Genomic DNA, 22,579 nt, shown 5'->3' on the forward strand with positions numbered 1-22,579 from the left:
GGGGGCACCCCTCCACACTAGGTCAGGCCTGATGCCTGCCTTAATTACCCACCAGGAGAGAGGCTACAAGGTGGAATTACAGAGGGAAGGCAGACATACCTACACCCTAGGAGAGCAATGGGATAGCTCATCCGTTTGGATGGGTGTTCCCGCCCACTGCTGTACACCCAGGCAGGAAGCATTCAGCTTTCTCAGCCTGAAGATTGATGTCCCGACACGAGTAGAAGGCATCCAGCCACGTGTCAGGCACCACCACAGTTCCTGTCAGAGTCTAACAGTTACCTGAGTCTTCCAGAATCAGTAAGGACTTGGAGTAAGCCAAGACAACCTGACCACAGTGTGGTAAAGGTGTTTCCCTGTGGTCTGTGGGGGCTTAAAGAACAGGGCAGATCTAGCATTCTGATGATTGTCAAGCCAATTCTTTTTAACTAGAGGGTTAGTAATCAGGAAAACCCCACTAGGTTACTGGGGTGGAGTAGTAAACTACTCAAGCTATCTATTCCCCACCCCTCAGCTCCAAGGCTGGTTCATAAGTAAAAACCTGTCAACTGCCAGAACACTGTGTCTGACAGGCCAGGGCTCACACCAGCCTTGCACTCCACAGCCTCTGGAGAAGCAGCTAGCCTCTGACTCCAAGACTGTGCCATCTACTCAAAGAACAGCAGCTTCCCCAGGATAAGGGGATGTTTAGAATTTGGAAACCAGATATGCTGGATTATAGAGGATAAGAAATGGACAAAAACACAAGACTTAGCTCTCTGCAATTTGACTAAACATCATAACTAGTTACTGGGTTTTTTTTGAGACAGAGTCTCACTCTGACACCCAGGCTGGAGTGCAATGCTGCAATCTTGGCTCACTGCAACCTCTGTCTTCTGGGTTCAAGCGATTCTCTTGCCTCAGCCTCCCAAGTAGCTAGGACTAAAGGTGCATGCCACAACACCCAGCTAATTTTTATGACAGACCAGCTATTTTTAGTAGAGATGGAGTTTCATCATGTTGGCCAGGATGGTCTCGATCTCCTGACCTCATCATTTGTCCACCTTAGCCTCCCAAAGTGCTGGGATTAGAGGTGTGAGCTACTGTGCCTGGCCAATAACTAGATTTTTAAAAGTCATCAAAAACAAATAACTCATTGAGAATAACCCTTGATATCTGCAAACTTTGCTCTGGGGCAAACCCAGGCAACAGTATGATTTAATACTGCCCCAGAGAAGTATGTGTGTCCTGTCTCCGTCATCTCTGTATGGAAAGCTAAAAGGACAGTAAGGAGTGTGAGCTGTAGGATTCTGGTACAACAACAAAGAAAGATGGTGTTTCCATACCATTCACAGTGAGCCTGGCCTTGTGTGAATAGGTGGAGCCGAAGTGGTTGGTGATGACACATTGGTAGCGGCCCTCATGCCCGAAAGTGACCTGGCGGAGATGCAGGATCGTGGTGTACTCCATCACTTCCCCATCCTGCGCGTGGACGTGGACAAAGTTCTCCATGTCTGCGTTGGTCAGGACTTCATTGTCCTTCTTCCAGGCAAAGGTCATTGGGGAGCTGCTGCTGCTGGCTGCTGAGCACGTGAACCGTATGTCCTTACCCACCATAGCCATGGTTGTTTCTGGCTGGGTGATGATCTGTGGCTTCAGGAAGTCATCTGGGAATAGAAGGAGCAACTGTAAGATACCAGGTTCTGGGTATACACAGGAACCAGCTGCTGTTCATGCTAACACTGGCTCTGACACCAGGCAGGAACCACAGCTTGAGGTCCCTGTGCATCCTCAGGCCCACCACACATACTGTAAGAGGTGCACCATGGACATCTGAGCCTCATCTAATTTTAAGTCTATGAGTACTGATCACCTTTATGATCAAACTCCTTGATTAGAAATTAACCCACCAGTTCTCAGCTCTCAAACCAGCCAGCTGGCAGTTCCTTAAGACAACTGGATCTGCCTGCTGACTTTCACACAAAACAGAGTCAGGCATGTCTAGTCATGACTGCAGAGACCTTATGCACACACCTTACTCTGAAAGGAGGGGGTGTGAAACACTTCCAAAATGTCAGAATAAGGACCTCCAAAAACCTGCACCTCCATTAAAACAATGAAAACACCTGCAAAAATGGTCAAAACTAACTTTTTCAGAATTCTGGAAAACCAGAGGCTTACAACAATCCATAGAGTGTTGACTCAAGAAAATATCTCAGTAAGAAATGTGAGCTTTGTGGTGTTTTAACTAATCCTAAGCCTCATTCCTCTCTCCCAGCTCCATGGTAGCCTTGAAACCCCACAGCCTAGCAACCACTGAAGGGTCAGAATGGGTTCCCCAAAAGCCCTGTCCTCAGAACTGACACCGTGTGGCCTATCTGGCAGCAACCTGCAAAGCCCCATTCACAGGATTTGCATTGATCTGCTCTGATCTAGTTTGCCCAGCAGGAGAAGCACTAGTTAGCCCCAGGGCACGTGACTACAACAATCAGCAGCCACTGTTCAACAGCACAGCTGTCCGAGGGGACAATACTCACGGAGCAAACAAGCAGCTGGCCGAAAAACTATAAAGGAAAATGTGGAGAATAAAATGTTGATAGTGGGCTTTGAAAAGGTCCAATACATTCCTGGAGATCTAGACAGCCACGTGCACAGGCAGAGCCATGTGCACACCCAGGAAAGACCTGAGGGGGTGTCCTAATTTCTCACCTGTGGCTGACCATGACTGTTTGCACAAACAGGAAGTGATGGCACACCCCAACACAAACACACAGGCTGGGTAAAGGATGGGAGACAGTGGTTGTGAGGACAAGGACTTCTCTGTCCAACCATTAGCTAACCACTAAGTTAAACAAGCAGGAACTTAAGGGGACAGACTTTCCAGCCTTTGTCCAGGAAAAGTCACTAGGCAAGCTGTAACAATAAACGGCAACAGAAGCAAACCCTGGGGGAGGAGAAGGAATATCCAATTTCCAGAGTTGCCACATTATTTTCTTTTAAATGCCCCATTTTCAACAAAATATGATGAAACAAACAGGAAAACAGGTCAATAGAAACTGTCTCTGAGGCAGCCAGACTTAAGACTCACTAAATAAACTTTTTAAACTGGCAATTATAGGTATGTTCAAACACCTAAAGGAAACCATGTCTTAAAAAATGGAAAGTGTGAGAACATTTTATATCAATAAAGAGAAAAGTTTTACACATGACGCAAGTAGAGATTTTGAAACTTGTATAATAACTGAAACGAAAAATTCACTAGAGGGCCTTGACAGTAGAACTGAATGAGCTGGCAGAAGGAAGGGGCAGGGAACTTGAGACAGTCAACTGAGATTATCCAGTCTGAGAAACAAAAAAGAATGAGGAAAAATGAACAGAACCACAGAGACTTGTGGGACAGCATCAAGCACGACATACAAATCATGGGACTCCAAGGAGAAGAAAGAAAAAGGAACAGAAAAAAGTATTTGCAAAACAATGGCCCCAAATTTGATGAAAAATATGCAGTCACATACCAAGAATCTCAATGAACTCCAAGTAGAATAAATTCAGAGATCCACACCCAGATGCATCATAGTCAAGCTGTCAAGTGCCAAAGACAAAGCGTCTTGAAAACGCCAAAGAGGAGCAACTCATCACATTCAAGGGATCTTCACTAATATTAACAGCTGATTTTTCATCAGAAACCACAGAGAACAGAAGGCAGAAGACATTTAAATTACTAAGAGAGAGATGAGCAACTATGAAGTCTATATATTAAAAAAAAACCCATCCTTCAAAAATGAAGGGGAAGTTAAAACCTTCCCATGTTTTTATTTTAAACACACACTAAGCAAGTTCACTGTTACCAGATGTGCCCTTACAGGAAAGAAGAGTATTCAGTATGGCTGAAATGAAAGAACATCTGATAGCAATTCCAATCCACACCAAGAAATAAAAAATCCCATTAAAGGTAACTATACAGGTAAGTACAAAACACAGGATATATGTATTTTTGTAACTCTCTTCTCCTGATTTAAAAGATAACTACATAAAGCAGTAATTATAAAGCTGTGTTGATGGGCTTAATGAAAAATGTAATGTATATGACAGTAATAAAGGAGGAAAACTGGATCTTAATAGGAACATAATTTTTGCATACTATTGAAGTTAATTTCATTATTTATTTGAACTACACTGTTGTAAGATGTTAATTTTAATTTCTATGGGCAAAACTAAGAAAATAACTAAAAAATACATGGGGGAGTGGGGGGGAGAGGGGGGGGGAGAGAGAGAGAGAGAGAGAGAGAGAGAGAGAGAGAGAGAGAGAGAGAGTGTGTGTGTGTGTGTGTGTGTGTGTGTGTGTGTGTGTGTATTTTAAAAACAGGGAATTAAAACAATACACCAGAAGATATCTATTCAAAAACAAAAAAAACAACTAGTCAGTAATGGAAAAATAATGAAACCAAAAGATAGGATACATAGAGCAAATAAGGGGCAAACTCTATCTTATCAGTAACTGCATTAAAAGAAAATGAATTAAACACTGTAATCAAAAGGTAAAGATTACCATAATGGATTAAAAAACCATGATCCAGCTATATGCTGCCTACAAGAGACACAGTTTGGAAGTCACCAAAAGAGAACTAAAATGCTCATACTACTAACAGATAAAATAAGCTTTAAGATAGGAGTTTTTACTAGAGAGACAATAATATTTTATAATGTAAAAGAGTCAATGCATCAGAAACACATAAAAATGATAAATATACACCTAACGGATGGCCACAAAACATAAAATCTGACAGAATTAAAGGAAGAAATAGTGCAATTGTAATAGTTTGTACACTTCAATATGCCACTTTCAACAATGGACAGAACTTCAAAAAGTTCATGGAATAGACTTTAAAAAGTTCATGGAAAATGGAATTATAAACTTTATTTCTCAACATAATCTCCATCAAGTTCAAGACTCTCTTGAGTGATAATACCAGCCATTTAGTACAACCCTAAAGAACGAGGGTCCTGGGGATTTAAACATATTAATGCAGTCTTTTTTACATTATTAATGGAAGAAAAATGGGTGCCCTTTAAAGGTTTTTAAAGATTACAAATAAAAAGTTAGATGGAGCCAAATCAGGACTTCAAGGACTTTTCATGCCACTGCACTCCAGCCTGGGTGACAGAGGGAGACTCCATCTCAAAACCCAACCAAACCAGCAAAAAAACCCAAATAGACCTAATAGATATCAATGGACACTCCACTTAACACCAGCACGAACATTCTTTTGAAGTACACGTGGAATATTATCCAGGATAGACCACAATTTTTTAGGTCACAAACCAAGTCTCAAATTTAAAAAGATGAAAATCATACAAAGTATCTTCTCTGATGGCAATGGAATAAAACTCAAAATTAATTGGGTAGAAAGAATAATGGGAAACTAATCTGTGGAAGTTAAACGGTGCACTCCTAAAAGGCAAAGAAGAAATCACAGGAGAAATAAGAAAATACTTTGAGATGAATAAAAACAAAAATATACAAAAACTAGGAAGTGGCAGCTGAAACAGTGTTTATACATTTACAACTGTAGATACCTATATTAAAGATCTCAAATTAATAATCTAACCTTTCAAGAAATTTAAAAAAGGATGAGCAAGCTGTACCCAATGCAAGCAGAAAGAAAGAAATAATAAAGATCAGAACAGAAATAAATGAAAATAAATAGAAAAATTAAGACAAGCACTGAAAACAAAAGTAGGTTCATTGAAAATATCAACAAAACTGAAAAACCTTTAGATAGACTCGTGGGTGGGAGAAGCAGGCTCAAATCTCTAAACTCAGGAATGAAAGAAGACACACTATTACCAACCTTACAGCAATAAAACAGCGTATACTATAAACAACTGTATACCAATAAGATAACCTGGTAAAAATTCCTAGACAGACACAAACTACCAAAACTGGCTCAAGAGGAAATAGACATTGTGAATAGACATTAACAAGTAACAAGACTGAATTAATAATTTTAAAACTTCCCATAAAGAAAAACCCATGCCAGGCATGGTGGCTCATGCCTGTAATCCCAGCATTTTGGGAGGCTGAGGCGGGCAGATCACTTGAGGTCAGGAGTTCAAGACCAGCCAGACCAACATGGTGAAGCCCTATCTCTACTAAAAATACAAAAATTAGCCAGATGTGGTGGTGCACCCCTGTAATCCCAGCTACTCGGGAGGCTGAGGCAGGAGAATGGCTTGAACCCAGGAGGTGGAAGTTGCAGTGAGCCAAGATCATGCCACTGTACTGCATCCTGGGTGACAGAGCGAGACTCAGTCTCAAAAATAAATAATAAAAACCCAGACCCAAATGGCTACACTGGTGAGTTCAACCAAATATTTAAGGAATTATTACCAGTCATTCGCAAACTCTTCTCAGAAAACATTTAAGGGAGTATTTCCCAATAAAACAAAACCTAGTCTCACACACAAAAGCTACAAAACAACATCCTTCGTAAGTATAAATGCAAAAATCCTCAATAAAAATACTAGCAAACTAAATCTTACAATATATAAAGATTATATACCACAAGCAAGTTGGATTGATCCCAAGAAGGCAGGGTTGGTTTAAGATCCAAAAATCAAAGTAATACACTATATCAGCAAAATACAGGGGAGAAAAACCACATCACTTCCACAGATTCAGAAAAAAAAAAATTGACAGAATCCAACACCCTTTCATGACAAAAAAAAAGAAAAACAGAAACCCTCAACAGATTCAGGATAAAAAGGAACTTCTTCAATTCGTAAAGGTCGTCTCTGAAAACTCTACAGCTAGCAAATACTTAATGGTGAAAGACCAAATGCTTTCCCACCAATTTTAGGAAAAAGACAAAAATGTCTGCCTTTACTACTTTTATTCAACATTGTATTAAGAGCTTCTAGCCAGGGCAATTAGGCTAGAGAAAGTAATGACAGCCATCCAGACAAGAAAGGAAGAAGTAAAGCTACTGTTTTGCAAATGACATGATGATCACATATAAAGAAAATCCTAAGAAATTTATTGAAAAACTTAGAGCTAATAAATGATGTCAGCAAAGGTGCAGGATACAAGATCAAGATACAAAATTCAACTGCATTTCTGTACACTTGCAATGCAAATCTCATTTTTTAAATCCAAAAGTGAAATTAAGAATTTCATTTACAATAGCAAAAAGAATAAAAACAAATAAGTTTAACACTAGTTCAATGAAAATGACAAAACATGACTGAAAGAAATTTTTAAGAATCTAAGAAAAAAAGGGTGAACAGATGGCCCATCTTCATGGATTGGGAAGACTTAATACTGTTAAGTTGCACTACTTCTCAAATTAGTCTATAGATTCAATGCAAACCCTATCCCACTTTCCTTTACTGCAGAAATTGATAAGCTGATCAAAAAAAATTATAGGGAAATAGCAAGAGATCCATAATAGTCAAAACAGTTTTGAAAAAGAACAAATCAGAGGGCTTTTTAACACTAAGGCTATAAAACTCTTAGGAGGAAATCTTTGTGACCTTATCTCAGGCAAATAGTTCTCAGGTATGACATCAAAAGCACAAGTAATAAAAGAAAAAATAGAGATAATGAGGTTCATCAAAATTCAAAACTTTTGCATTTCAACGATCAAGAAAATAAAAGCCCTCAGACTGGGAGAAAATGTTGGCACAACATATATCTTATGAAGGTCCAGTATCGAGAATACATAAAGAACTCTTACAACTAAACAATGAAAAGACAAGTGAACACTGGCAGATGATTTAAATAGCTGTTTTTCCAAAGAAAAGATATATATAAGTCCAATAAGCATGTGAAAACATGCCTTAGGGAAATGCAAATCAAAACCACCATGAGACTCCACTTCACACTCACTAGTATAGCCAAAATAAAAAAGACAGTTAATAACACATGCTGGCAGCCAGGTACAGTGGCTCACGCCTGTAATCCCAGCACTCTGGGAAGCTGAGGCAGGTGGATCACCTGAGATTGGGAGGAGTTCGAGACCAGTGTGACCAACATGGAGAAACCCCATCTCTACTAAAAATACAAAATTAGCTGGGCATGGTGGCGCATGCCTGTAATCCCAGCTACTTGGGAGGCTGAGGCCAAAGAATTGCTTGAACCCAGGAGATAGAGGTTTTGGTGAGCTGAGATTGTGCCATTGCACTCCAGCCTGGGCAACAAGAGCGAAACTCTGTCTCAAAAACCAACCAAACAAACCAAAAACACATGCTGGCAAAAATGGGGAGAAACCATAATTTTCATGCATTGCTGATGGGCACGTAAAATCATGAAGCCGCTTTGGAAAACAGTTTGGCAGCCCCTCAAAAAAGTTACACATAGAGTTAGCATATGACCCAGCAATTCCATTCCTAGGTCTGTACCCAAAAGAATCACACAAAACCTTTTGAATCACACAAAATTCAAAACTTATGAATTTTCATAGCAGCATTATTTATAATAGCCAAAAGGTAGGCACAATCTAATGTCCATCATCTGATAAATGGATAAAATGTAAACCCATATAATGAGCTATTATTCAGCCATTAAAAACACTGATACGTGCTAAGAAAAGCCAGTTACAAGAAACCATATATTGTATGGTTCCATCTATGTTAAATGCCCAGAATAGACAAATGATAGAGACACAATGAGATTAGTGCTATCAAGGGCCTGGGGGCAGAGAATAATAGGGAGTGATTGCTAATGGTATGGGGATCCTTTCAGGGGTGACGAAAATGTTCTAAAATTAGATAATAGTGATGGTTACAGAAGTTGTGACTATTAGAAAAACCATCAATTTATACATTTTAAAGGGGTAAATTTTTATGATATATAAATTATATTTCTCTGTAAAACCAGCTTAATTGGTTTTATATCTACACAGCAACTCTACACAACAACTCTAACTCATCTAAAGTATACAATTCAATGGTTTTTAGCATATTCACCAATATGGGCAACTATCAATTACTACCGTCAATTTTAAAACATTTTCATCACCTCAAAAAGAAATGCTGTACATTTTAGCTATTACCCCTCTCTTTCCACCCCTCCCCATCCTTAAACTACTAACCTAATGTCTACCTCCAGAGATTTCCCCATTCTGGACATTTCTATTAATGGGATCATATAATCTAGTAGTGTTTTATGGCTGACTACTTCCACTTAGCATGACATTGTCAAAGTTCATCCACGTTGTAGGACCACCAATTATTTTTATAGCCTAATGAATATTCCATTGTATGGTTATACCACCTTTTGTTTATCTAGTCATCAACTGATACCTGGGTTGTCCCCATATTTTGGCTATTATGAATAATGCTGCTTTGAACATTCATAAAGAGGTTTCTGTGTGAACATATACATTCATTTCTCTTGGGTATACACCCAAGAGTGGAACTGCCAGGTCACATCGTAACTGTATGTTGAACTGAGGAACTACTGAGACTGTCTTTCAAAATGGCTGCCCCAGTTTACACTCCCACACAAGCCACGTAGGAGGGTTCAGATTTCTCCCTATCCTCACCAACACTTGTTATCATCTGAGTTTTTTATTCTAGCTGTCCTAGTAGATGTGAAGTGGTTATGTTTCAGTTTTTTGAAAAGGAGTGGGAGACTCTCACAGAGCTTGAAACCTTATCTTCTGCCAAGTGTTTTCATGATTCCCATTAACACCTAATGTTTTTGGAGGGGAAAAGCTTGCGCTAAAATGAGGTGGGGAGAGATATGAAATAAACAACTCCTGGAATCTAGAATATGCCAGGGCCACAGGCTGGGGGCTAGGTGAGTGTACCAGAAATCCTGCCTGGCTCACCCAAAGGGAAAGCCTGCCCTATGGCAAGAAAGGGGAGGGAGCGGCAGAAAGCTTCATTTGAGGGAGAACTACGAAAATCTAATGGTCAAGGACTTGATGACAATGGACCGATGAACAATAGATTATACAGCCATCTGTGCCTGGAGAATGGAGCTGTGCACACATTAGATTCCACACAGAAGCATCCGTAAGACAGATCAGTGTGAAAAGCTCAGTATGGAGAGCTGCTGCCATGTTGTTCACAGTATGTTTAAGACGTCTCCTTGGTCTGCATCCAGAGGAAGTTCAGCAGGCCTGTTCTCAGAAGTGGCCACGGTGGAGGTAGGGGTGGATGCATGGAAGGAGGGCACACACATGTGGCCTCCAGCAGGCACACTGGCTATTGCTATGGCCAGAAAGCAGGATAGAGAAGTGGCCCACAGGGGTCCCCATATGGATGGGTGAACTCCTGGTTAAGATCGTCACAACAGGGATCTCAAGGCTCAAGGGAGACCAGTGAGTGCAAAAGGCAGGGGGTACTCACACCTGCCCAGCAGTTCCAGTCAGGCCTGGGAATCCCACTCTTGCTCCCACTTAAAGCAAAAATCCAGGAAAAACTCAGAATATCTGATTGTTTGACCACGTCTTCCTGTGAGGCTGTGTCATTCCTGTCTGAGCTAGCCTGCGTGTGTGTTTTCAGCTGTTCAGCATTTTCCGTGCTCTCTGCAACCAAACTTGGATCCTGACCCCAAATCAAAAAGATGCCAAGAGCTACGTTCCGGCAACCAGAAGGCAAAAAGAATGTAAAGCTACAAGTGCAGATTTCAGTGGTTTGGAGAAACAGCAAGGGTACAAGTCAACATCAAGGACTTATTTTTACTACAGCAACTGTTCTCCTGAGACTTGTTCTTCCTGTATTTAACCTTTCATTCTTGGGGTTGGAAAGAACACACATTAAAACCCCAGCCTTGTACACTGAGTAAATTCACAGCTAAACCCAGGCACCAGAGCCCTTCTGAAACAACAGAACTGTCTTCCTGTAACTGATTATTCTGATTTGTAACTGAACCAACTTATATTCCCTTCTGATTAAATGCATGTCCTCCACATAATGAGGCAACTCTATGGTAAATACTGTGTGTGGTTTCAGCGAGAAATAAATTGCATCCAGCAGCTGATCTGTAACCATAGGCTGGGGTTTACTCTGATCACAGGAATTACCCGCATAATGAGGAGTACCTCCTGGCTTCTTTGCCTTTCATGAAGGAGAAAAAAAGTTACAAAGACAGTCTTACCACACACGAAACTCTCTGGTGGCACAGAGAAAATGCTCTGACCCTTCAGTGATTCTGGGTGGGCACAGGTGGCTGTCACAAAGGCCTGCAGCATCCTGCCCATTAGCCACGGGGGCAGCCACTTCAGCTGGCAGTCACACAGGAAGCTGTTGCTGCTGATATGGCTGAAAGAAACACAACAGTGGATGCTTCAGGTGCAGCTGCAAAGGAGGGATATTCCCTTCACAGACAGAATGATCCATTGACTCCAATCACCTTTTCAAGTGAACACCAGCAAGCTGGAAGGGAGAAATGGTTTTTCTCACAGTTCTGCTCCAATTTCCCAGGGCAGTTCATATAACTCACCTGAAGATTTTGAAAAAATGCAGTTGCTAACTGACTGGGTTGGTCTGGAGTGGCACCCATGATTCTGCATGTCTAACAGGCTCACACTTGATGCTGGGCTGCTGGCCCAACGACCACAATGGGAGTAGCAGCAACCTGGAGCTTACCCATGTTGTGGGACGGACACTGTTCCCGTGTGACCCTGGGCCGCCTTCTCACCTCTCCTGACGTCTGATACATCCAACAGTGCTGTGCTGCCACTGTCCCCACTCTGGTTTCCACCTTCCTGATACGCTATTTAGGCTTCCAAACTCAACCTAAGACTTTGATCCAAATTCTGCAACAAGTTCCGAGGAGGGTTCTTTTGCCTCATGACTGTTCCTTTTTCATCTGGCAAAGCTGCATGTTTTCTTACTTCCAATGTAATAAGCCTTGCCACCATGCCACGCTTTTGTTTGTGCCTTGATCCCTACAGCAGTATTCTTCAGGGGGCCGACAGAATTCAGCTCTGCTCCCTAAATAGTGCTTGTTAGTTAATTGCCACTGCCCAGGGAGCATGAGAATGCACAACTTTAGTTTTGTGAGGCTCCAACCAAAACAGAGAATATTTTCTTTTTCATTTCTCAGCAACTAAGGATAAGCTTTTTAAACAGAAATCGGAATCGCCATCTCAGCGGACATTCCTTCCTGAGGAGTCACTTGAAGATAAGTCAACCAAGAGTCTAACTGCCCTGTTCCTGGAAGACCTCAGAGCTGTGAGCTAAAGCATTATGGCTGGCCCATGATAAGGGAAAAGACTGGGAGAGAGAACACACAGGCTTCCCTGCAATAAACTGTCTCTAGTACACGATGACAAGCAGGGGGCACAGGTATGCTCAGAAATTCCAAAAACACCATGCAGGCCAAGAGCACGGCCTCAGCTGCCTTCTCCACCCACCGCGGTCGTCAGACATCAACAAAGCAACCAGATGGATTGGCCTTCCGTTTTCTTCTATTTCTCTCCAGATTTCTAATGAGTGGAGAAACTGTCGCAGCAAGAAAGAATGAAAGAAGTAAGATCCACTCTTCCTCATACTCCCCATCAACCCTAGATGAGTTGTGTGTCTTAATAAAATAACTATAAAATAATTTTGGAAAAGTGCTTTTCCAAAAACTGAAATAACTTGTCTCAAAGCCATTATAACTGGGATGCTGGTCCATATGAGATCTTAAAATCAGAATGAGATTTTGCATTTTGATTTGATGGGCAAGTAGCATTCTGCTGAGAGCTATCTGGAAGGGCTGACCTACTGCCCCTATTGGAGTCACTGCAGGTGGCGGAAGGGCCTTCAAGGCCATCCCTGAGGAAACAGCCAATTCCCGCGCAGCATGTGGGGAGGGCAGCTCCCGGGAGTGCACCCTGCATGTGGGTCAGGCTGGCTGTGCCCAGCATGGGGGAATTCAGCCTGGACGGAGAACTCTCTGCTGTCACAAGCACCTCCGGCTGGCTCCCCAGCAAGAGGGCATTTCCATGCGGTCAGACAGAATGGTGCAGGCACTGTTCACGAAAGCCTAGGAGGAGATGCTGGACCATCCCTGCGCAATGTTAGACCTTTGTGCCGGACACAAGGACATATTCCATTTGAACCACAGGAACAAACTGGGGAAAACAGATTTGACATTTATCTTTGATCAGACACGTGGAAAGAGCTAAGCCTCATCTACACACGTCCTGGACTCGTGGGGCTAATGCCTTTGAGGATTTCCTACTTCTTCCACCACGAAACCCACCCGAGAGAGGAGGCCAGACCCCAGGAAAACAGTGGGTACCCAGAGTGGAGACAGCACGTTCCTAAACAGCAAGTTAGGACCAAGAGGACACATGGGGAAGGCCTGGGGCCAGGCAGGAGCAAGGACTCTGACCCCCAGGCTTTGCAGAGTCCCACGCCCTTTTCCACCCATGAACAGCACAGCCATTGCTCTACCCAGCACTGCCTTCTGCGGCTACGCCTGCAGCCATCCCACAGCTTCGCTGGCTCACATGGTGCATTTCATGATTCCAACTCAAAGTGTGTTTCTAATCATCACTTGTGGAAATTTACCCAGAGGATGACTAAGTGCACAGTACAACCTGACTTGATCTGGTGGGGAAGAAAACGACCAAGTGGAATTAACCGTTTATCCCATTTGAGGACTGGGCCCAGGGCCAGCCCCAGCGAGGTACGTGCAACGACGATGGGAAACCCAGGCAGGAGACCGAGGCTGAGCCTCCAGAACTATGCAGAAGCACTCTGGGGGGCCAAGCTTCTGGAAGAGTCCAGTTCCTCCCAACTTCCCAAGAAAAATCTTATCTCCCTCCTCCCTCCTTCTCTCAAAATACCCTCTTCCCATTTAATCAGATCTTTTTCACTCCTGACATCATATCTGAAAGTTTCAAAGACAGAAAAGGTGAAAGAATTCCACAGTGAACACTCCTGTGCCCCACGGCTTGTCTTCTACAGCTAACTTTTCATTCCACTTGCTTTACTGTGAGTCCACCTCTGAATCAGCCTTCCATGGTGGTCTGGAATCATCTCCTCCCCTACACTGGGAGAGCCATGGAATCCTTTCTGCATGTTCTGTCTTACTCAGACAGATGGAGGCAGAGCTGCTGAGGCTGGAAGAGGGAAGGCACTGGGCACGGAGCAACCGTCTGCAGAGCCCTGAGCTCCATGAACCCTCCACAGACGCCCACTCTGAGATCCAGCTGTTGCAAGGACAGCATCTACTCAGCAGGCCTGAGGCTCACAGCATGCTCAATGCCACGGGGCAAGGGCCCAGGCCACCTCCTCTCCTCACTCAGAGCAGTGTCACCCAGCCCACTTCAGTTCTCAGCTACAGGGAATGTACCTTGTTCCCCCACTCCCAGCCTCCCTGCCCCAACTGAGGGTCCATCAGTAGTGGCCTCAGGGAATGGGGATGAGGTCAGGGCACAAAAATGACTGTCCTGTGGCATCTGCCATTCTCTCAGCACTTCTAGGAACCAAAAGTTACCCCTTGAGGGAAGTGGTATCATGGCTAGAACTTAGTGGCTGCAGAATCAGATTCATGTTTAGCAAAAAAAAAAAGAAAGGAAACTTAGGTGTTACTACCTGAGGACCTAGACTAGCTCCCCTGCCAGACAGTAGGATACAGGCAAGCTTTTCTAACCTTGTCACCCAAGAGCCCATGATCAAAGTCCACAGTGGCAGCACCACCACCTGTGAACCATGCCCAGGAACCTTGGAAATGGTATGGGCAGACACTGCTGCACCCCTGAGTATCGCATCCCCTCCAGAGATCTGCCTTGCTTAGCCCACTAGGCTCTGAAGTAGCTCCTCTCAACAGGCCTTAACTGTAACCAAATCCAAAAGATGAAAAAACTTCCCTGACGTAATTAAAGGGGTGATTATCCACTTTATAGAAGAGACTATATTTCACATTGTCTAGAATAGTGTGTTAGCAAACTTCAGCCTGCAGCCCCAACTGCCTGCTTCTGTCACTGTGACTTTATGGGCACACAGCCACACCCCCCTGCTTATGTATTGTTTACGGCTGCTTTCTGCTGCAGTGACACAATCAAGTAGTCATGACAGAGACCCTGTGGCCTACAAAATCCAAAATATGTACCATGTGGCCTTTTAAGAAGTGAGCACAATGCAAATGCAGGAGTTTCTTGCTCTGAAAGTCTCCGCTCACATTTACAGACCCAGGAAATCCAGATACTTACAGCTCTTTAAGATTCTTCATCTTCACAAAGGCGTCAAACTGGACAGACCTGATCGCATTCCCTCCAAGGTTCCTGGAACAGAACACAAATCCTTGTGCAAAGAAACCCTAGGTACACCTGAGGGTTTTTCAGGACAGTCCTGGTTCCACAGATGACCCACAGGGACTAGCTAGACCTGTATCCTAACTACTACAGGTGGCTGCTGTTTCCCAAATAGTGACGCCAGCCCACGAAACCACTCAGGAGCCAAGCCAGCCTCAGGGCACCATCAAAGCTGGGCTGAGGCCTGCTCAGCAAGGCCAAACCTTTCCCAACAGAGTTAGACTCAAACTTGATTCAAAGAAGAAATAAACTAAGAATCATATACAGGAGGGATCCACCCCAGATGGCAACAGCATGAACGTCTCAGGGGTGGCTCTGTCCCCTTCCTCCCAGGGTCTCAGAAGCAATCATCACACCAAAATGTTTCAGCCCAGCATCCACTCTGCATTGTTAAGCTGCTTTAATGGAGGCAACAGGCTTGGCCAGGAGGAAGTGCCCTGGTGGAAGAGGCAATGAGGCCAGGGGCCCATGAAGGATCCGGTGCAGGGGTGAGGCAGCGCAGCAGGACAGGGAAGGTATTTATCCAAATACCAACTGAATTAACTGGGAGCACACCAACTGGCCATATGTTCTGTAACTGTTCCTGGCATAGGCAACATAAAGGCCAAAGTTGAAGCTGACTTATAATGAGAAGGAAGCAGCTGGTGTTTCCAAATAGCCTGTTTCTCGGTTTACAAAGATGCGATTAAATTGCTAGCAGACGTCCAGGCAGCCGCATTTGGCAGGCCTGTGCCTCAGGGCAGAGCTGGCGAGATACTCACAGGTGCTCCAGGCCTTCCAGCCCCGAGAATGCTCTCTTAGCCACAGACTTGATCTTGTTTCCAAACAGACTCCTGCAGTTTCCAAACATCCAGAAATTGAGGCCAGGGAAGGAGAGAGAAACAAGGAAGGGTTGAGAGAAAGAAAGAAAACACAGAATTAAGTTAGTGCTACCTGATAAGTCTGTCCAGTGAGGGGCGAGTGGAAAGCTGACCTGTTCTGATTACGGGTTTGAGGCACACAAGGACTTCCCCTTTCTGAAATGAAATACTTTTATCTTTATTAGAATTTAATAGTGATGACAGGCTGGAATTGCATGCACCATCTAGCCTAAAAAGGCCGCTTGCAGTGTCAGGTGGAAATCACCTTGTCCGGCCCGGGCTGTCTCTCTCCAAGGACCACCCAAGGGTGGGTGGTGAAGTTTAGTGATGGCCTTGCAGGAGAGATGAGACAGGTTATGGTTTCAGTGAGAGGAAGCAGAGTCCAAAAAGGAAAGACAAATCTTTGGAATCAAAACTGCTTCCCATGACTGGGCATGATAGCTCATGCCTGTAATCTCAGCACTTTGGGAGGCTGAGGCAGGAGGATCACCTGAGCCCAGCAGTTTGAGACCTGGACAACATAAGGTGACACTTTCTCTACAAAACAATAAAAATTATCTGGATGTGGAGCTGCGCACTGGTAGTCCCAGCTACTTAGAAGGCTAAGGTGGGAGGACTGCTTGAGCCTGGGAAGTCAAGGCTGCAGTGAGCCATGACTGTGCCACTGCACTCCGGCCCAGGGAACATAGGGGGATATTGTCTCAAACAAAAAACCCCAAACTGCCACCCACTTCTCAAAAGTGCATTCTGGGGTTAAACTTTCCCAAAAGAGGCAAGAAGAGGACAGGAAAACAGGGATCCATCAAGCTGACTCCACAGCTCTCTGCACATAGCCACCATGAGCTGTGTCCTTGCCTATGAGATGGACCCTGCAGGAGATGCCCCAGCACTTTGGGTCTTAAGCCAGACCCCCGACTATATATGACATCAGTGGGCCAACCTCCAAGGTTATCGCTAGTGTCTGTCCCCTTCCTGGACTGCCTGCCCGTGACAAGGGGTTCCTGCCTCCAGGCAACTCTGATCCCAGCCTTAGCATTAACTGTTAAAGAGTTTTCCCAGAAGCCAAAGTCTGCACCCCTGCAGAACACAAGGAAAAAATGAGCGCCTCCTCCACCAGACTGTGTGATCTAAAGGGAAGCTGGTCTCTCTACAGGAGAGCCCCTAGGGTGGACACTGGGAATGAAGAAAATCATGTTTTCCCCTCCCCGTTATCATGTTCTCTCATGAGAACCCACCAAAGGCATTCTCTCTAATCCAGAAGGCACAGGAGACCACCAGGGAACAACTGAAGGCAGTGCTGACCATAAGCTTCATCAACTTGTCAATCTTGAGGTCCACAGGATCTAATGGGCTTGCTAAGAACACTGACTGCCAGAAGCCAACTCATGGGGATTCTCAGCATCAACAGGTCTGTCCAAGGCAACTGGGTGCAAGTGGGCAGGAGAGGAAGCCCCTGGAGAAAGCCCATCTGGCCCCGCACCCTACTGGGAAGGGGACTCCTGGTCCAGGATCTCACCTAGCATCGGGGAAGAGACTGGACTACAGGCTAGCTCCATCTTCAACCTGCATTAAGACTGGGACCCATAAGAGAAGACGAGAAGCCCCAGCCCCTTTCCAAAAGGAAGGAAAGAAAGGAAATATAAGCCCTGAAGGAAACCAAAGATGGCAGGGCAGCCTGGGACCTGCCCACCACACAGGCCTCTGCTACATCCTAACTGCAACAGGCCTCCTGGAAACACAGGCCCAGAGCAGAGCCAGAGGGAGGCACCACCAGCCCGCGTGGCCAGCTTCCGGGGCAACCACTCCAAAGGGGCTGCCTGATCCTCCGTTTCATCAGAAACAGACGCCCTCCCTGGGGGCCTCCATTCAGGCCTACCCCAGCGCTAACTCGAGCTCAGCCCTCAGACAAAGCAAGCTCTGTTTCCTGCCTCTGGAGGATGATGGGGCAAACAGACCAGAGACCCTCTGCCTTTTCTTTCTCTCTGAGACCATATGCATGGATGTGAAAACAATCGTATTCTAAAGCGTTTCCACAACCTCTCTCAGTCTAAAACTTTTATTTTAAAACAAATAAACCAAATGCACAGAAAACCCAGTGGCCATGCTAACTTAGGCTCTTTAACCACAAAACTCGCCAGCAAATAACAGCTCATGAGGCACTGCAACCCTCAGCGCTTCAGAGAGCACTGCCAACTTCTACACTTACTCACCTCCCCCGGCCCAGGCACTGTGTGCCCCTGGTCCGAATAAAAACTCACTGAACTGTTAAGAGAAATCTCCTGTAAACGAGATCCAGGAAAAAGCTGTGCTTTATTTCATCCATTAAATATTAGTCACATTGACCTGTTTTACAGTGAGGGCAGGCTGTTATTTTTAATGGTGACAATAGCAATAAAACAAATTCTCAAATTCTCAATTATGCAGGAACTAATCATCTTGTTGGTGGATTAAGCAGGGTCCTTACCTTCCCCCAGCAGACATCTGGGGCTGAGGTGGGGAGCTGCAGTCAGCAGACGGGGATGGCTCTAATAAAAGGCTGCTGTGAGGAGAAAGGAGAGGAGGACTGCGGGCTGGGAGGACACTATTTCTGTCCCAGAGAAGGAACAGCTGGCTGGACCTCCCCAGCACCAATGCAAAGCAGAAAGCGAGCTGTGGGGGTCACCTGTCAAACCTCCCATCCATCTCCTGGCCAACCCAGCCAACAGCTCCAAAGGCCTGGTTAGCGCCCGCCAAAGCAAATGGCAGGTACTGGGGGCAGTGCTCAGTACCTTGTACTCCTGTCCTTGAGAGTAGCCGTGGCTTGTGCACCAGCCTACCCCCTCACCCCACCCCCCACACAATGAGTTCCACTGCAGGCCTAGCATACCCCACAGGCAGGGATGGAGGCTGCGCTCACATCAGCTCTGCAAGTTCCCCCAAACATGCCCCTTCCCATGTGCCCTGTGTGGGACTCAGTCCCTCCCTCCGAGGAATGCCATGGAGCCAGCTGGAATCACGGGGCAGACACTCGCATACCCAGGTCACTAACGGCTCCTCTCTGCCTGTAATTTGGGATCCAGAAATTCTCCCTTCCCTCCCGCGTACTGATTCTGTGCCACTATGCAGGCCCCAGCTGGGGAACCGCACAACCATTTGGAAAAAGGTCCTAGGGTGAGTCTACAAAAGAATCCCAGACAAGCTAGGAAGAAAGGCATGTGCTGGGGTCTGGGAACATTCTAGCCCTACCGGGAAACTCCAGTGTGAGGAAGTCTCCAACACGGGGCTGTTCGACAGCTGGAAAAATTAAGGGCAGGTCAGCATCCACCCCAAATTCACAGAGAGACCGTTTATGGTTCTGCTGCTCACATCTTCCTTTCTTGGAAAACATTTTAATTTAGGTCTGACCTCTGGCATGGTGGAAAGGACCCAAGGTCTTTGAGTAACTCAGCAAAGGCAGGGATCTCTACCTTCCCATCCTAGGGCAGGCCCTGAACACCAGCCCCTCGAGCTCTCCAAAGGCAAACCCACACCAGATGAAGGGGCTCACGGCACTGGCTGCGCTCCCCACAGGACGGATCAACTGCTCTAGAGGGGCAGCTCTTCTCCATGCTAACATGCACCCCACTTCTCAGTGGATCCCAACATGCCAGACCGGGCCACTCCCATGGAGCAACATGGTGCTGTCTGTGGTCACTCCTCTCAGTCATGGCCGCAGCACAACTTTCCTGCCAACGTTCTCAGTAGACGGGTAAGGAGGGGACTAACGAGGCACTGTAGACGGGTAAGGAGGGGACTAACGAGGCACTGGGTTCTTCCTCTGTCCCTCCCTTCATTCAACAAACATCGACTCAACACCTGTGATATGCCAAACGCGGCAGTTAAGTAACCCTGTGTACCAGGATCACATGGGAAGCATTTACTTCTCCGGTTCCCTTTTACTGTGGAAATCTGCACATACCATGCTAGGTAGATGGAGTAATATCCTGAACCCTAAGTGCTCATCACATAGTTACAATCCTCCTCCGGTTATGCCAATCTTACCTCATCTCTACCTCTAGCCACTGCCCATTCTCAAACTCAGCAGGAGTTTATGGAATCCAAATCATAGGCATCATACCATTTTCTTTCTTTATCCAAGAAGAAAAGGATTTGTTTTTTTCTTTTGCAACATAACCATGATAGCATCACATGTAAATAAGTGATTGCATTTATTTAATCGTATTATTTTTTGTCCCAGCTTTCCCAACTGGATGCATATCTTTCTCTCTTGCCCTTTTTCAAAGATACACAGAGTCTCCAGCCCCAAGATGCTGACTGGGGTGGGATAAGGCCTGGATTTTAACAAGTTCCCAAGACTCTCAGGGCCAGCTCAGTGTGGACTCCCTCACATTATGTGAGTGAGGAAAGCAAGGGCTCAGGCTGACCTCTTGGGGCTCAGGTGGAAGTACTGAGCCTGGTCTAGCAGGTGGACAAAGGAGAAAGCACCAGGGCACAGAGGGCAGGCACTCAGGAAGGCCGCGGTGGACACATGCAGCACTGAAACCCAGGGGACCCAGGGCCAGGCGCACCTCATGGGCCCTGCTTTCTGTAGTGAGACAGAGCCTCCTGGAGCCATAATACCCAGGAAACGGCTCCAGGTTCCTCTGGAGGGACACACCCCAGTGGAACCTGGCAGTGCTGCCCACTCCCCACCCTTACCCTTCAGTCAGTTATGGCCAAGGCCAGGGAGGCTCATGCCAAGGGGCGGCCCCGGTGCTGAACACCTTAGCAGCCCCGTCTCAGGCCTGGAGCTCCTCTTGCTAAGAACAGGCCTCTGCCCCACCCCACTTGGTACTTCTGGCTCTTCCTAGGTTTGCCCTGTACAGGATAAAAAGGGGCCACATACTATAGGTTAAAGGCTGGGGAAAATGAGCATTGTTTGAGGGAGAACAAGGACAAGAAACACTGACAAGCATCTCTGATGTGCTGCTGGAGTGCAGGATGCTGAAGAAGAAATAGCTTCCTCAGACAGCCAAAAGAGCTTATTCCCAGTCAGACCCTCGGATCTCAAAGGTGCAAAAAGCCACACCTTTCAGAACAAATCAGAAGCATCTACCATACAGAAAGACTCTCCATACCACAGGCTCTCCTCAATCCTCAAGCTCTGCTAGGGCTTTCCAAATATTTACTTTATACTTGCACTCTGCTGAGCTCCCCGTCACTGGGGACGGGCTGGGGGAATGCAGTGGCGACCGTCCCTTCTGTCTTGCCCTCCTCCAAGCCTTCCCTCCGAGCTGCCAGTAAACAGTAATAATTACTCAGCCCCCCTTGCACGGTCCTTGGATGGCATCTACAGAAAGTGCTGGTGACGTGCAAAGTAAACAGGGTGGGCCAACAGGGAGGGAATGTGGGCTTTGGAGCCAAACAAGCAAATCCGGATCCTGCCACTTGCCAGCCGTGTATTTTGGGCAAAATCCCATCACTTCTCTTTCCTCAGGTATAAAAAGTTTGCCTAACAAAGACTACTCTCACGAGATCATTAGATGTAACACACACGCGCTGGGCAGAAAATCTAGGAGCTAGAAAAAAAGAAAAAGACCCCAAACCATACATTCAAAATAGCTGCTACTATGACCCTTGGAAATGCTATTTCCATTTGAGATGATGGTTAATGACGAAAGTCCTGACAGGAGCCCCACAGCCTTCACAGCTTACTGAGCTTTACACAACTCCCACAATTCCAAGAAACTATGTAACAGGGCAAGACTCCTTTGTACAAAGAGCAATGGCAAATCCAGCAGTTTTCAAGTGAGTTGTGAGTGAAGCCCAAGAGAAGCTCCACCAGGCCACCAAACGCCAGGTCGTCAGTCCCCAAGAACCCAAGGCCCGGGTCAGCAAGGAGCCCCCGGCCAGCAAGGAGTAGGGTGTCCCCCGCTCTCTTCTTCAGCAGCTCAGTGTGGAGCCAGCTCTCTTCCACCTGGGCCCAGAGCAAAGAGGTGTAGGGGGCAGCACAGAAACGTCTCCCACAGAAGTGTCTTCCCATACATTCGCTGGCAGAGCTCCATGCCGCGGATACTCACAGCTTGCTGAGGCTGTCGAGCCCTGAGAAGGCGCCGCTCGTGTCCTCTATTGTGCCTGAAATCTCGTTATGGTCCAGATCCCTGGGGAGAGGACAGAAAGCAGCTCACCATCCAGTCTGAGCATGAAGGGAAAGCAAATTCCCACCCAGCCTGCTGCTCAAAAGTTGGAAGTCCCCTGGGTGCACCCTGGAGGCACAGTCTAGATGTAGGGTGGAGAGACAGAGGGAAGCGCTGTTTCTCAGCCTTCCAACCAAGATGACACATGCCTCAGGCAAGAAGCTTCCCTGGGCTCCACCTGCTGCCTGCCTGTCTGCGGAGGCCACGCTCTGGGGAAGGGAGGTGGTGCAGACAGCCTGGTTTGTACTCTGCCCCCAGAGAGCGGATATCTGGCCCTGACAGTTGAGTATCAGCCCAAAAGGTTCCTTAAGGCTCCCCGTCTGCC

General features: G+C 45.9%; 1 protein-coding gene and 2 long non-coding RNA genes across 6 annotated transcripts in view; 2 read left to right on the top strand and 1 right to left on the bottom strand.

The window, feature by feature from the left end:
* Window positions 1-22,579, top strand: part of LOC135268866 (uncharacterized) — a 35,269-nt gene that overhangs the window by 6,272 nt on the left and 6,418 nt on the right. The gene's annotated exons all lie outside the window — the stretch shown is intronic.
* LRIG1 (leucine rich repeats and immunoglobulin like domains 1) overlaps window positions 1-22,579 on the bottom strand; it is a 122,742-nt gene that overhangs the window by 5,504 nt on the left and 94,659 nt on the right. For 2 of the 4 annotated variants that reach the window (XM_012473756.2, XM_012473739.2), the window contains exons 9-14: window positions 22,138-22,218; window positions 18,564-18,638; window positions 16,001-16,072; window positions 15,138-15,209; window positions 11,087-11,250; window positions 1,326-1,646 (exon numbers count right to left, since the gene is read on the bottom strand). In XM_012473756.2, the coding sequence (XP_012329179.2) occupies window positions 1,326-1,646; window positions 11,087-11,250; window positions 15,138-15,209; window positions 16,001-16,072; window positions 18,564-18,638; window positions 22,138-22,218 (785 nt within the window). The remainder of the gene's footprint in view (window positions 1-1,325; window positions 1,647-11,086; window positions 11,251-15,137; window positions 15,210-16,000; window positions 16,073-18,563; window positions 18,639-22,137; window positions 22,219-22,579) is intronic. The other 2 variants (XM_012473747.2, XM_064361890.1) reach the window with 1 other exon arrangement.
* On the top strand, window positions 2,071-18,231 carry LOC135268867 (uncharacterized). Its single transcript, XR_010337200.1, has 2 exons — window positions 2,071-3,943; window positions 10,492-18,231. It is a non-coding gene; the product is annotated as an uncharacterized LOC135268867 (long non-coding RNA).

Source organism: Aotus nancymaae, unplaced genomic scaffold (assembly GCF_030222135.1).
Source record: "Aotus nancymaae isolate 86718 unplaced genomic scaffold, 86718_ANA_hifiasm-v0.15.2.pri h1tg000046l, whole genome shotgun sequence".
Lineage (NCBI taxonomy): Eukaryota > Metazoa > Chordata > Mammalia > Primates > Aotidae > Aotus > Aotus nancymaae.